The sequence below is a fragment of the Heptranchias perlo genome, unplaced genomic scaffold (assembly GCF_035084215.1).
Source record: "Heptranchias perlo isolate sHepPer1 unplaced genomic scaffold, sHepPer1.hap1 HAP1_SCAFFOLD_574, whole genome shotgun sequence".
Taxonomy (NCBI): domain Eukaryota; kingdom Metazoa; phylum Chordata; class Chondrichthyes; order Hexanchiformes; family Hexanchidae; genus Heptranchias; species Heptranchias perlo.
The window spans coordinates 95,001-109,784 of NW_027139596.1; the positions used below are offsets into that span (position 1 = coordinate 95,001).

Here is a 14,784-nt window from a genome sequence, read left to right on the forward strand (position 1 = left end):
GTCGGGGGGTCTGAGACTGATGGGTCTCTGGTCTGTCGGGGGGTCTGAGACTGATGGGTCTCTGGTCTGTAGAGGGGTCTGAGACTGATGGGTCTCTGGTCTGTAGAGGGGTCTGAGACTGATGGGTCTCTGGTCTGTAGAGGGGTCTGAGACTGATGGGTCTCTGGTCTGTAGAGGGGTCTGAGACTGATGGGTCTCTGGTCTGTCGGGGGGTCTGAGACTGATGGGTCTCTGGTCTGTCGAGGGGTCTGAGACTGATGGGTCTCTGGTCTGTAGAGGGGTCTGAGACTGATGGGTCTCTGGTCTGTCCTGGGGTCTGAGACTGATGGGTCTCTGGTCTGTAGAGGGGTCTGAGACTGATGGGTCTCTGGTCTGTCGGGGGGTCTGAGACTGATGGGTCTCTGGTCTGTCGGGGGGTCTGAGACTGATGGGTCTCTGGTCTGTAGAGGGGTCTGAGACTGATGGGTCTCTGGTCTGTCCTGGGGTCTGAGACTGATGGGTCTCGGGTCTGTAGAGGGGTCTGAGACTGATGGGTCTCTGGTCTGCAGAGGGGTCTGAGACTGATGGGTCTCTGGTCTGTCGGGGGGTCTGAGACTGATGGGTCTCTGGTCTGTCGGGGGGTCTGAGACTGATGGGTCTCTGGTCTGTCGGGGGGTCTGAGACTGATGGGTCTCTGGTCTGTCGGGGGGTCTGAGACTGATGGGTCTCTGGTCTGTCGGGGGGTCTGAGACTGATGGGTCTCTGGTCTGTAGGGGGGTCTGAGACTGATGGGTCTCTGGTCTGTCGGGGGGTCTGAGACTGATGGGTCTCTGGTCTGTCGGGGGGTCTGAGACTGATGGGTCTCTGGTCTGTCGGGGGGTCTGAGACTGATGGGTCTCTGGTCTGTAGAGGGGTCTGAGACTGATGGGTCTCTGGTCTGTAGAGGGGTCTGAGACTGATGGGTCTCTGGTCTGTCGGGGGGTCTGAGACTGATGGGTCTCTGGTCTGTAGAGGGGTCTGAGACTGATGGGTCTCTGGTCTGTAGAGGGGTCTGAGACTGATGGGTCTCTGGTCTGTAGAGGGGTCTGAGACTGATGGGTCTCTGGTCTGTAGAGGGGTCTGAGACTGATGGGTCTCTGGTCTGTCGGGGGGTCTGAGACTGATGGGTCTCTGGTCTGTCGAGGGGTCTGAGACTGATGGGTCTCTGGTCTGTAGAGGGGTCTGAGACTGATGGGTCTCTGGTCTGTCCTGGGGTCTGAGACTGATGGGTCTCTGGTCTGTAGAGGGGTCTGAGACTGATGGGTCTCTGGTCTGTCGGGGGGTCTGAGACTGATGGGTCTCTGGTCTGTCGGGGGGTCTGAGACTGATGGGTCTCTGGTCTGTAGAGGGGTCTGAGACTGATGGGTCTCTGGTCTGTCCTGGGGTCTGAGACTGATGGGTCTCGGGTCTGTAGAGGGGTCTGAGACTGATGGGTCTCTGGTCTGCAGAGGGGTCTGAGACTGATGGGTCTCTGGTCTGTCGGGGGGTCTGAGACTGATGGGTCTCTGGTCTGTCGGGGGGTCTGAGACTGATGGGTCTCTGGTCTGTCGGGGGGTCTGAGACTGATGGGTCTCTGGTCTGTCGGGGGGTCTGAGACTGATGGGTCTCTGGTCTGTCGGGGGGTCTGAGACTGATGGGTCTCTGGTCTGTAGGGGGGTCTGAGACTGATGGGTCTCTGGTCTGTCGGGGGGTCTGAGACTGATGGGTCTCTGGTCTGTCGGGGGGTCTGAGACTGATGGGTCTCTGGTCTGTCGGGGGGTCTGAGACTGATGGGTCTCTGGTCTGTAGAGGGGTCTGAGACTGATGGGTCTCTGGTCTGTAGAGGGGTCTGAGACTGATGGGTCTCGGGTCTGTAGAGGGGTCTGAGACTGATGGGTCTCTGGTCTGTCGGGGGGTCTGAGACTGATGGGTCTCTGGTCTGTAGAGGGGTCTGAGACTGATGGGTCTCTGGTCTGTAGAGGGGTCTGAGACTGATGGGTCTCTGGTCTGTCGGGGGGTCTGAGACTGATGGGTCTCTGGTCTGGAGAGGGGTCTGAGACTGATGGGTCTCTGGTCTGTCGGGGGGTCTGAGACTGATGGGTCTCTGGTCTGTAGAGGGGTCTGAGACTGATGGGTCTCTGGTCTGTCGGGGGGTCTGAGACTGATGGGTCTCTGGTCTGTCGGGGGGTCTGAGACTGATGGGTCTCTGGTCTGTCGGGGGGTCTGAGACTGATGGGTCTCTGGTCTGTCGGGTGGTCTGAGACTGATGGGTCTCTGGTCTGTCGGGGGGTCTGAGACTGATGGGTCTCTGGTCTGTCGGGGGGGGTCTGAGACTGATGGCTCTCTGGTCTGTCGGGTGGTCTGAGACTGATGGGACTCTGGTCTGTCGGGGGGTCTGAGACTGATGGGTCTCTGGTCTGTCGAGGGGTCTGAGACTGATGGGTCTCTGGTCTGTCGGGGGGTCTGAGACTGATGGGTCTCTGGTCTGTCGGGGGGTCTGAGACTGATGGGTCTCTGCTCTGTCGGGGGGTCTGAGACTGATGGGTCTCTGGTCTGTCGGGGGGTCTGACACTGGTAATCCTCTGCCCTCAGTATCCCAGAGGTGGGTCCAGTATTCCCGGTGAGCTGTGCTGAGGCCTCGATCTCACCTATTCCCAAACTCTGCCTCTTCTTTTCCAGATCTGAAGGCTGGTGAGTGCCCTGCTCCCAGTCGCTTGGCCTTGATGTGTGAGCTGAAGTACGGGGAGCTGTGTGAGGATGACGATGATTGCTATGCCTGGCAGACCTGCTGCAACACACCCTGCGGGAGGAGATGTGTCCATTCCTTCAGGGGCAAGAGTGAGTTCCCCATCAGACCTTCCCCATCGCCCGATGATGAGGGCGGAGAAGGACCGGGGGGTGAGGGGAGGAGGGGGGGCAGTGAGTTCCAGATTAGAGGCAACAAACAGACCGGTCTCTCACAGTCTGTTCGGACACTGACCATTGACCCTTTGGGACCGAGGGTCAAATTCAGCCCCAGACAGAGGGCATGAAGGAGTCCTCTCTCTGATGGGGGTCTGGGTGAGGAGACTCCTCTCTCTCTGATGGGGGTCTGGGTGAGGAGACTCCTCTCTCTGATGGGGGTCTGGGTGAGGAGACTCCTCTCTCTCTGATGGGGGTCTGGGTGAGGAGACTCCTCTCTTTCTGATGGGGGTCTGGGTGAGGAGACTCCTCTCTCTCTCTGATGGGGGTCTGGGTGAGGAGACTCCTCTCTCTCTCTGATGGGGGTCTGGGTGAGGAGACTCCTCTCTCTCTCTCTGATGGGGGTCTGGGTGAGGAGACTCCTCTCCCTCTGATGGGGGTCTGGGTGAGGAGACTCCTCTCTCTCTCTGATGGGGGTCTGGGTGAGGAGACTCCTCTCTCTCTCTGATGGGGGTCTGTGTGAGGAGACTCCTCTCCCTCTGATGGGGGTCTGGGTGAGGAGACTCCTCTCTCTCTCTGATGGGGGTCTGGGTGTGGAGACTCCTCTCTCTCTCTGATGGGGGTCTGTGTGAGGAGACTCCTCTCCCTCTGATGGGGGTCTGGGTGAGGAGACTCCTCTCTCTCTCTGATGGGGGTCTGGGTGAGGAGACTCCTCTCTCTCTCTGATGGGGGTCTGGGTGAGGAGACTCCTCTCTCTCTCTGATGGGGGTCTGGGTGAGGAGACTCCTCTCTCTCTCTGATGGGGGTCTGGGTGAGGTGACTCCTCTCTCTCTCTGATGGGGGTCTGGGTGAGGAGACTCCTCTCTCTCTCTGATGGGGGTCTGGGTGAGGAGACTCCTCTCTCTCTCTGATGGGGGTCTGGGTGAGGAGACTCCTCTCTCTCTCTGATGGGGGTCTGGGTGAGGAGACTCCTCTCTCTCTGATGGGGGTCTGGGTGAGGAGACTCCTCTCTCTCTCTGATGGGGGTCTGTGTGAGGAGACTCCTCTCCCTCTGATGGGGGTCTGGGTGAGGAGACTCCTCTCTCTCTCTGATGGGGGTCTGGGTGAGGAGACTCCTCTCTCTCTCTGATGGGGGTCTGGGTGAGGAGACTCCTCTCTCTCTCTGATGGGGGTCTGGGTGAGGAGACTCCTCTCTCTCTCTCTGATGGGGGTCTGGGTGAGGAGACTCCTCTCTCTCTCTGATGGGGGTCTGGGTGAGGAGACTCCTCTCTCTCTCTGATGGGGGTCTGGGTGAGGAGACTCCTCTCTCTCTGATGGGGGTCTGGGTGAGGAGACTCCTCTCTCTCTCTGATGGGGGTCTGTGTGAGGAGACTCCTCTCCCTCTGATGGGGGTCTGGGTGAGGAGACTCCTCTCTCTCTCTGATGGGGGTCTGGGTGAGGAGACTCCTCTCTCTCTCTGATGGGGGTCTGGGTGAGGAGACTCCTCTCTCTCTCTGATGGGGGTCTGGGTGAGGAGACTCCTCTCTCTCTCTCTGATGGGGGTCTGGGTGAGGAGACTCCTCTCTCTCTCTGATGGGGGTCTGGGTGAGGAGACTCCTCTCTCTCTCTGATGGGGGTCTGGGTGAGGAGACTCCTCTCTCTCTCTGATGGGGGTCTGGGTGAGGAGACTCCTCTCTCTCTCTGATGGGGGTCTGGGTGAGGAGACTCCTCTCTCTCTCTGATGGGGGTCTGGGTGAGGAGACTCCTCTCCCTCTGATGGGGGTCTGGGTTGGAGACTGATGCTCCTGTTTAGCCTCAGTTCCATCAGGAGTGGGGATTTTGGGATCAATCGGTGAGGGACCTAGAATGAATCTCTCCTTTTTACAGGTGGTGAAGGCTGCCCAGAATCTTCGAGACTCACCAATGTCTGTACGATGAGTTTCAACACCCAGTGCACGAACGACAGCAGCTGTGAGGGGTGGCAGACATGTTGCGATACCAGCTGTGGAAACAGATGTGTGCCCAAGTTCCTCAGCAGACGTAAGAAACCCCTCAACCAGGAAACACCTGGACAGGACGTGACCCATTCAGAGAGAGCACGATGGAGCAGGACACAGGGGGGCAAATACTTAATGTCCGACAGCAGAGAGACCTTTACTCTGGATCTAACCCTGTACCTGACCCTGGGAGTGTTTGATGGGAAAGTGTAGAGGGAGCTTTACTCTGGATCTAACCCTGTACCTGCCCTGGGAGTGTTTGATGGGACAGTGTAGAGGGAGCTTTACTCTGGATCTAACACTGTACCTGCCCTGGGAGTGTTTGATGGGACAGTGTGGAGGGAGCTTTACTCTGTATCTAACCCTGTACCTGCGCTGGGAGTGTTTGATGGGACAGTGTAGAGGGAGCTTTACTCTGTATCTAACCCTGTACCTGCCCTGGGAGTGTTTGATGGGACAGTGTAGAGGGAGCTTTACTCTGTATCTAACCCTGTACCTGACCCTGGGAGTGTTTGATGGGACAGTGTAGAGGGAGCTTTGCTCTGTATCTAACCCTGTACCTGCCCTGGGAGTGTTTGATGGGACAGTGCAGAGGGAGCATTACTCTGTATCTAACCCTGTACCTGCCCCGGGAGTGTTTGATGGGTCAGTGTAGAGGGAGCTTTACTCTGTATCTAACCCTGTACCTGCCCTGGGAGTGTTTGATGGGACAGTGTAGAGGGAGCATTACTCTGTATCTAACCCTGTACCTGCCCTGGGAGTGTTTGATGGGACAGTGTAGAGGGAGCTTTAATCTGTATCTAACCCGGTCCCTGACCCTGGGAGTGTTTGATGTGACAGTGTAGAGGGAGCTTTACTCTGTATCTAACCCTGTACCTGCCCCGGGAGTGTTTGATGGGACAGTGTAGAGTGAGCTTTACTCTGTATCTAACCCTGTACCTGCCCTGGGCGTGTTTGATGGACAGTGTAGAAGGAGCTTTACTCTGTATCTAACCCTGTACCTGACCCTGGGAGTGTTTGATGGGACAGTGTAGAGGGAGCTTTACTCTGTATCTGACCCTGTACCTGACCCTGGGAGTGTTTGATGGGACAGTGCAGAGGGAGCTTTACTCTGTATCTAACCCTGTCCCTGCCCTGGGAGTGTTTGATGGGACAGTGTAGAGGGAGCTTTACTCTGTATCTAACCCTGTACCTGCCCTGGGAGTGTTTGATGGGACAGTGTAGAGGGAGCTTTACTCTGTATCTAACCCTGTACCTGCCCTGGGAGTGTTTGATGGGACAGTGTCGAGGGAGCTTTACTCTGTATCTAACCCTGTACCTGCCCCTGGGAGTGTTTGATGGGACAGTGTAGAGGGAGCTTTACTCTGTATCTAACCCTGTACCTGACCCTGGGAGTGTTTGATGGGACAGTGTAGAGGGAGCTTTACTCTGTATCTAACCCTGTACCTGACCCTGGGAGTGTTTGATGGGACAGTGTAGAGGGAGCTTTACTCTGTATCTAACCCTGTACCTGACCCTGGGAGTGTTTGATGGGACAGTGCAGAGGGAGCTTTACTCTGTATCTAACACTGTACCAGCCCTGGGAGTGTTTGATGGGACAGTGTAGAGGGAGCTTTCCTCTGTATCTAACCCTGTACCTGACCTGGGAGTGTTTGATGGGACAGTGTAGAGGGAGCTTTACTCTGTATCTAACCCTGTACCTGACCCTGGGAGTGTTTGATGGGACAGTGCAGAGGGAGCTTTACTCTGTATCTAACACTGTACCTGCCCTGGGAGTGTTTGATGGGACAGTGTAGAGGGAGCTTTACTCTGTATCTAACCCTGTACCTGACCTGGGAGTGTTTGATGGGACAGTGTAGAGGGAGCTTTACTCTGTATCTAACCCTGTACCTGCCCTGGGAGCGTTTGATGGGACAGTGTAGAGGGAGCTTTACTCTGTATCTAACCCTGTACCTGCCCTGGGAGTGTTTGATGGGACAGTGTAGAGGGAGCTTTACTCTGTATCTAACCCTGTACCTGCCCTGGGAGTGTTTGATGGGACAGTGTAGAGGGAGCTTTAATCTGTATCTAACCCTGTACCTGCCCTGGGAGTGTTTGATGGGACAGTGTAGAGTGAGCTTTACTCTGTATCTAACCCTGTACCTGCCCTGGGCGTGTTTGATGGACAGTGTAGAAGGAGCTTTACTCTGTATCTAACCCTGTACCTGACCCTGGGAGTGTTTGATGGGACAGTGTAGAGGGAGCTTTACTCTGTATCTGACCCTGTACCTGACCCTGGGAGTGTTTGATGGGACAGTGCAGAGGGAGCTTTACTCTGTATCTAACCCTGTCCCTGCCCTGGGAGTGTTTGATGGGACAGTGTAGAGGGAGCTTTACTCTGTATCTAACCCTGTACCTGCCCTGGGAGTGTTTGATGGGACAGTGTAGAGGGAGCTTTACTCTGTATCTAACCCTGTACCTGCCCTGGGAGTGTTTGATGGGACAGTGTCGAGGGAGCTTTACTCTGTATCTAACCCTGTACCTGCCCCTGGGAGTGTTTGATGGGACAGTGTAGAGGGAGCTTTACTCTGTATCTAACCCTGTACCTGACCCTGGGAGTGTTTGATGGGACAGTGTAGAGGGAGCTTTACTCTGTATCTAACCCTGTACCTGACCCTGGGAGTGTTTGATGGGACAGTGTAGAGGGAGCTTTACTCTGTATCTAACCCTGTACCTGACCCTGGGAGTGTTTGATGGGACAGTGCAGAGGGAGCTTTACTCTGTATCTAACACTGTACCAGCCCTGGGAGTGTTTGATGGGACAGTGTAGAGGGAGCTTTCCTCTGTATCTAACCCTGTACCTGACCTGGGAGTGTTTGATGGGACAGTGTAGAGGGAGCTTTACTCTGTATCTAACCCTGTACCTGACCCTGGGAGTGTTTGATGGGACAGTGCAGAGGGAGCTTTACTCTGTATCTAACACTGTACCTGCCCTGGGAGTGTTTGATGGGACAGTGTAGAGGGAGCTTTACTCTGTATCTAACCCTGTACCTGACCTGGGAGTGTTTGATGGGACAGTGTAGAGGGAGCTTTACTCTGTATCTAACCCTGTACCTGCCCTGGGAGCGTTTGATGGGACAGTGTAGAGGGAGCTTTACTCTGTATCTAACCCTGTACCTGCCCTGGGAGTGTTTGATGGGACAGTGTAGAGGGAGCTTTACTCTGTATCTAACCCTGTACCTGCCCTGGGAGTGTTTGATGGGACAGTGTAGAGGGAGCTTTAATCTGTATCTAACCCTGTACCTGCCCTGGGAGTGTTTGATGGACAGTGCAGAGGGAGCTTTACTCTGTATCTAACCCTGTACCTGCCCCGGGAGTGTTTGATGGGACAGTGTAGAGGGAGCTTTACTCTGTATCTAACCCTGTACCTCCCCTGGGAGTGTTTGATGGGACAGTGTAGAGGGAGCTTTACTCTGTATCTAACCCTGTACCTGCCCTGGGAGTGTTTGACGGGACAGTGTAGAGGGAGCTTTACTCTGTATCTAACCCTGTACCTGACCCTGGGAGTGTTTGATTGGACAGTGTAGAGGGAGCGTGACTCTGTATCTAACCCTGTACCTGCCCTGGGAGTGTTTGATGGGACAGTGTAGAGGGAGCTTTACTCTGTATCTAACCCTGTACCTGCCCTGGGAGTGTTTGATGGGACAGTGTAGAGGGAGCTTTACTCTGTATCTAACCCTGTACCTGCCCTGGGAGTGTTTGATGGGACAGTGCAGAGGGAGCTTTACTCTGTATCTAACCCTGTACCTGACCCTGGGAGTGTTTGATGGGACAGTGTGGAGTGAGCTTTACTCTGTATCTAACCCTGTACCTGACCCTGGGAGTGTTTGATGGGACAGTGTAGAGGGAGCTTTACTCTGTATCTAACCCCGTACCTGACCCTGGGAGTGTTTGATGGGACAGTGTAGAGGGAGCTTTACTCTGTATCTCACCCTGTACCTGACCCTGGGAGTGTTTGATGGACAGTGTAGAGGGAGCTTTACTCTGTATCTAACGCTGTACCTGCCCTGGGAGTGTTTGATGGGACAGTGTAGAGGGAGCTTTACTCTGTATCTCACCCTGGACCTGCCCTGGGAGTGTTTGATGGGACAGTGTAGAGGGAGCTTTACTCTGTATCTAACCCTGTACCTGCCCTGGGAGTGTTTGATGGACAGTGTAGAGGGAGCTTTACTCTGTATCTCACCCTGTACCTGCCCTGGGAGTGTTTGATGGGACAGTGTAGAGGGAGCTTTACTCTGTATCTAACCCTGTACCTGACCCTGGGAGTGTTTGATGGGACAGTGTAGACGGAGCTTTACTCTGTATCTAACCCTGTACCTGACCCTGGGAGTGTTTGATGGGACAGTGTAGAGGGAGCTTTACTCTGTATCTAACCCTGTACCTGCCCTGGGAGTGTTTGATGGGACAGTGTAGAGGGAGCTTTACTCTGTATCTGAACCTGTACCTGACCCTGGGAGTGTTTGATGGGACAGTGTAGAGGGAGCTTTACTCTGTATCTAACCCTGTACCTGCCCTGGGAGTGTTTGATGGGACAGTGTAGAGGGAGCTTTACTCTGTATCTAACACTGTACTGACCCTGGGAGTGTTTGATGGGACAGTGTAGAGGGAGCTTTACTCTGTATCTAACCCTGTACCTGACCCTGGGAGTGTTTGATGGGACAGTGTAGAGGGAGCTTTACTCTGTATCTAACCCTGTACCTGCCCTGGGAGTGTTTGATGTGACAGTGTAGAGGGAGCTTTACTCTGTTTCTAACCCTGTACCTGCCCTGGGAGTGTTTGATGGGACAGTGTAGAGGGAGCTTTACTCTGTTTCTAACCCTGTACCTGCCCTGGGAGTGTTTGATGGGACAGTGTAGAGGGAGCGTTACTCTGTATCTAAACCTGTACCTGCTCTGGGAGTGTTTGATGGGACAGTGCAGAGGGAGCTTTACTCTGTATCTAACCCTGTACCTGACCCTGGGAGTGTTTGATGGACGGTGTAGAGGGAGCTTTACTCTGTATCTAACCCTGTACCTGCCCTGGGAGTGTTTGATGGGACAGTGTAGAGGGAGCTTCACTCTGTACCTAACCCTGTCCCTGACCCTGGGAGTGATTGATGGACAGTGTAGAGGGAGCTTTACTCTGTATCTAACCCTGTACCTGCCCTGGGAGTGTTTGATGGGACAGTGTAGAGGGAGCTTCACTCTGTACCTAACCCTGTCCCTGACCCTGGGAGTGATTGATGGACAGTGTAGAGGGAGCTTTACTCTGTATCTAACCCTGTACCTGACCCTGGGAGTGTTTGATTGGACAGTGTGGAGGGAGCGTTACTCTGTATCTAAACCTGTACCTGCTCTGGGAGTGTTTGATGGGACAGTGCAGAGTGAGCTTTACTCTGTATCTGAACCTGTACCTGCCCTGGGAGTGTTTGATGGGACAGTGTAGAGGGAGCTTTACTCTGTATCTAACCCTGTACCTGCCCTGGGAGTGTTTGATGGGACAGTGTAGAGGGAGCTTTACTCTGTATCTAACCCTGTACCTGCCCTGGGAGTGTTTGATGGGACAGTGTGGAGTGAGCTTTACTCTGTATCTCACCCTGGACCTGCCCTGGGAGTGTTTGATGGGACAGTGTAGAGGGAGCTTTACTCTGTATCTAACCGTGCACCTGACCCTGGGAGTGTTTGATGGGACAGTGTCGAGGGAGCTTTACTCTGTATCTAACCCTGTACCTGCCCTGGGAGTGTTTGATGGGACAGTGTAGAGGGAGCTTTACTCTGTATCTAACCCTGTACCTGCTCTGGGAGTGTTTGATGGGACAGTGTAGAGTGAGCTTTACTCTGTATCTAACCCTGTACCTGCCCTGGGAGTGTTTGATGGGACAGTGTAGAGTGAGGTTTACTCTGTATCTAACCCTGTACCTGACCCTGGGAGTGTTTGATGGGACAGTGTAGAGGGAGCTTTACTCTGTATCTAACCCTGTACCTGCCCTGGGAGTGTTTGATGGGACAGTGTAGAGGGAGCTTTACTCTGTATCTAACCCTGTACCTGACCCTGGGAGTGTTTGATGGACAGTGTAGAGGGAGCTTTACTCTGTATCTAACCCTGTACCTGCCCTGGGAGTGTTTGATGGACAGTGCAGAGGGAGCTTTACTCTGTATCTAACCCTGTACCTGCCCTGCGAGTGTTTGATGGGACAGTGTAGAGGGAGCTTTACTCTGTATCTAACCCTGTACCTGACCCTGGGAGTGTTTGATGGGACAGTGTAGAGGGAGCTTTACTCTGTATCTAACCCTGTACCTGACCCTGGGAGTGTTTGATGGGACAGTGTAGAGGGAGCTTTACTCTGTATCTAACCCTGTACCTGCCCTGCGAGTGTTTGATGGGACAGTGTAGAGGGAGCTTTACTCTGTATCTAACCCTGTACCTGACCCTGGGAGTGTTTGATGGGACAGTGTAGAGGGAGCTTTACTCTGTATCTAACCCTGTACCTGCCCTGGGAGTGTTTGATGGGACAGTGTGGAGGGAGCTTTACTCTGTATCTAACCCTGTACCTGCCCTGGGAGTGTTTGATGGGACAGTGTAGAGGGAGCTTTACTCTGTATCTAACCCTGTACCTGCCCTGCGAGTGTTTGATGGGACAGTGTAGAGGGAGCTTTACTCTGTATCTAACCCTGTACCTGCCCTGGGAGTGTTTGATGGGACAGTGTGGAGGGAGCTTTACTCTGTATCTAACCCTGTACCTGCCCTGGGAGTGTTTGATGGGACAGTGTAGAGGGAGCTTTACTCTGTATCTAACCCTGTACCTGCCCTGCGAGTGTTTGATGGGACAGTGTAGAGGGAGCTTTACTCTGTATCTAACCCTGTACCTGCCCTGGGAGTGTTTGATGGGACAGTGTAGAGGGAGCTTTACTCTGTATCTAACCCTGTACCTGACCCTGGGAGTGTTTGATGGACAGTGTAGAGGGAGCTTTACTCTGTATCTAACCCTGTCCCTGACCCTGGGAGTGATTGATGGACAGTGTAGAGGGAGCTTTACTCTGTATCTAACCCTGCACCTGACCCTGGGAGTGTTTGATTGGACAGTGTAGAGGGAGCGTTACTCTGTATCTAAACCTGTACCTGCTCTGGGAGTGTTTGATGGGACAGTGCAGAGTGAGCTTTACTCTGTATCTAACCCTGTACCTGCCCTGGGAGTGTTTGATGGGACAGTGTGGAGTGAGCTTTTCTCTGTATCTAACCCTGGACCTGCACTGGGAGTGTTTGATGGGACAGCGTAGAGGGAGCTTTACTCTGTATCTAACCGTGCACCTGACCCTGGGAGTGTTTGATGGGACAGTGTCGAGGGAGCTTTACTCTGTATCTAACACTGTACCTGCTCTGGGAGTGTTTGATGGGACAGTGTAGAGTGAGCTTTACTCTGTATCTAACCCTGTACCTGACCCTGGGAGTGTTTGATGGGACAGTGCAGAGGGAGCTTTACTCTGTATCTAACACTGTACCTGCTCTGGGAGTGTTTGATGGGACAGTGTAGAGTGAGCTTTACTCTGTATCTAACCCTGTACCTGACCCTGGGAGTGTTTGATGGGACAGTGTAGAGGGAGCTTTACTCTGTATCTAACCCTGTACCTGCCCTGGGAGTGTTTGATGGGACAGTGTAGAGGGAGCTTTACTCTGTATCTAACCCTGTACCTGCCCTGGGAGTGTTTGATGGGACAGTTTAGAGGGAGCTTTTCTCTGTATCTAACCCTGTACCTGCCCTGGGAGTGTTTGATGGGACAGTGTAGAGGGAGCTTTACTCTGTATCTAACCCTGTACCTGCCCTGGGAGTGTTTGATGGACAGTGTAGAGGGAGCTTTACTCTGTATCTAACCCTGTACGTGCCCTGGGAGTGTTTGATGGGACAGTGTAGAGGGAGCTTTCCTCTGTATCTAACCCTGTCCCTGACCCTGGGAGTGTTTGATGGGACAGTGTCGAGGGAGCTTTACTCTGTATCTAACCCTGTACCTGCTCTGGGAGTGTTTGATGGGACAGTGTCGAGGGAGCTTTACTCTGTATCGAACCCTGTACCTGCCCTGGGAGTGTTTGATGGGACAGTGAAGAGGGAGCTTTACTCTGTATCTTACCCTGTACCTGCCCTGGGAGTGTTTGATGGGACAGTGAAGAGGGAGCTTTACTCTGTATCTAACCCTGAACCTGCCCTGGGAGTGTTTGATGGGACAGTGAAGAGGGAGCTTTACTCTGTATCTAACCCTGTACCTGACCCTGGGAGTGTTTGATGGGACAGTGTAGAGGGAGCTTTACTCTGTATCTAACCCTGTACCTGCCCTGGGAGTGTTTGATGGGACAGTGTAGAGGGAGCTTTACTCTGTATCTAACCCTGTACCTGCCCTGGGAGTGTTTGATGGGACAGTGTGGAGGGAGCTTTACTCTGTATCTAACCCTGTACCTGACCCTGGGAGTGTTTGATGGGACAGTGTAGAGGGAGCTTTACTCTGTATCTAACCCTGTCCCTGACCCTGGGAGTGTTTGATGGGACAGTGTAGAGGGAGCTTTACTCTGTATCTAACCCTGTACCTGCCCTGGGAGTGTTTGATGGGACAGTGTAGAGGGAGCTTTACTCTGTATCTAACCCTGTCCCTGACCCTGGGAGTGTTTGATGGGACAGTGTAGAGGGAGCTTTACTCTGTATCTAACCCTGTACCTGACCCTGGGAGTGTTTGATGGACCGTGTAGAGGGAGCTTTACTCTGTATCTAACCCTGTACCTGACCCTGGGAGTGTTTGATGGGACAGTGTAGAGGGAGCTTTACTCTGTATCTAACCCTGTACCTGCCCTGGGAGTGTTTGATGGGACAGTGTAGAGGGAGCTTTACTCTGTATCTCACCCTGTACCTGACCCTGGGAGTGTTTGATGGGACAGTGTAGAGGGAGCTTTACTCTGTATCTAACCCTGTACCTGCCCTGGGAGTGTTTGATGGACAGTGTAGAGGGAGCTTTACTCTGTATCTAACCCTGTACCTGACCCTGGGAGTGTTTGATGGGACAGTGTAGAGGGAGCTTTACTCTGTATCTAACCCTGTACCTGCCCTGGGAGTGTTTGCTGGGACGGTGTAGAGGGAGCTTTACTCTGTATCTAACCCTGTACCTGCCCTGGGAGTGTTTGATGGGACAGTGTAGAGGGAGCTTTACTCTGTATCTAACCCTGTACCTGCCCCGGGAGTGTTTGATGGGACAGTGTAGAGGGAGCTTTACTCTGTATCTAACCCTGTACCTGACCCTGGGAGTGTTTGATGGGACAGTGTAGAGGGAGCTTTACTCTGTATCTAACCCTGTACCTGCCCTGGGAGTGTTTGATGGGACGGTGTAGAGGGAGCTTTACTCTGTATCTAACCCTGTACCTGCCCTGGGAGTGTTTGATGGGACAGTGTAGAGGGAGCTTTACTCTGTATCTCACCCTGTACCTGACCCTGGGAGTGTTTGATGGACAGTGTAATGGACTCTGTCCGTGTCTCTCTGCCTCTCTCACCATGACCTTGTGTCTTCCAGCTACCCAGTGTCCTGCTTCGACCCGACTCGATGTCTTCTGCCAGATAAAGCTGGGAGATCCGTGTGAGAGTGACTCGGACTGCCTCTTCTGGTCTTCGTGCTGTGATTCAGGCTGTGGGAAGCGGTGTGTTCCTCGATTCTTCATGGCCAGTGAGTGGGTGAAAGGGCTCTGGATATCAGACTCCATCTCCTGTAGGTGTGGGATCAGCACAGGCTGGGGACTGAGTCTGTGGCCTCCTGCCTCGTCTCCAATCCCCGATTACAGGGGTCCTGCCTCGTCTCCAATCCCCGATTACAGGGGTCCTGTCTCGTCTCCAATCCCCGATTACAGGGGTCCTGCCTCGTCT

General features: G+C 53.7%; 1 protein-coding gene across 1 annotated transcript in view; it reads left to right on the top strand.

Annotated features, from left to right (window-relative positions):
- LOC137316212 (low-density lipoprotein receptor-related protein 1-like) overlaps positions 1–14,784 on the top strand; it is a 35,415-nt gene that overhangs the window by 7,312 nt on the left and 13,319 nt on the right. The window contains exons 4-6 of the mRNA XM_067980346.1: positions 2,677–2,835; positions 4,765–4,917; positions 14,438–14,587. Coding sequence (XP_067836447.1) covers positions 2,677–2,835; positions 4,765–4,917; positions 14,438–14,587 — 462 coding nt within the window. The remainder of the gene's footprint in view (positions 1–2,676; positions 2,836–4,764; positions 4,918–14,437; positions 14,588–14,784) is intronic.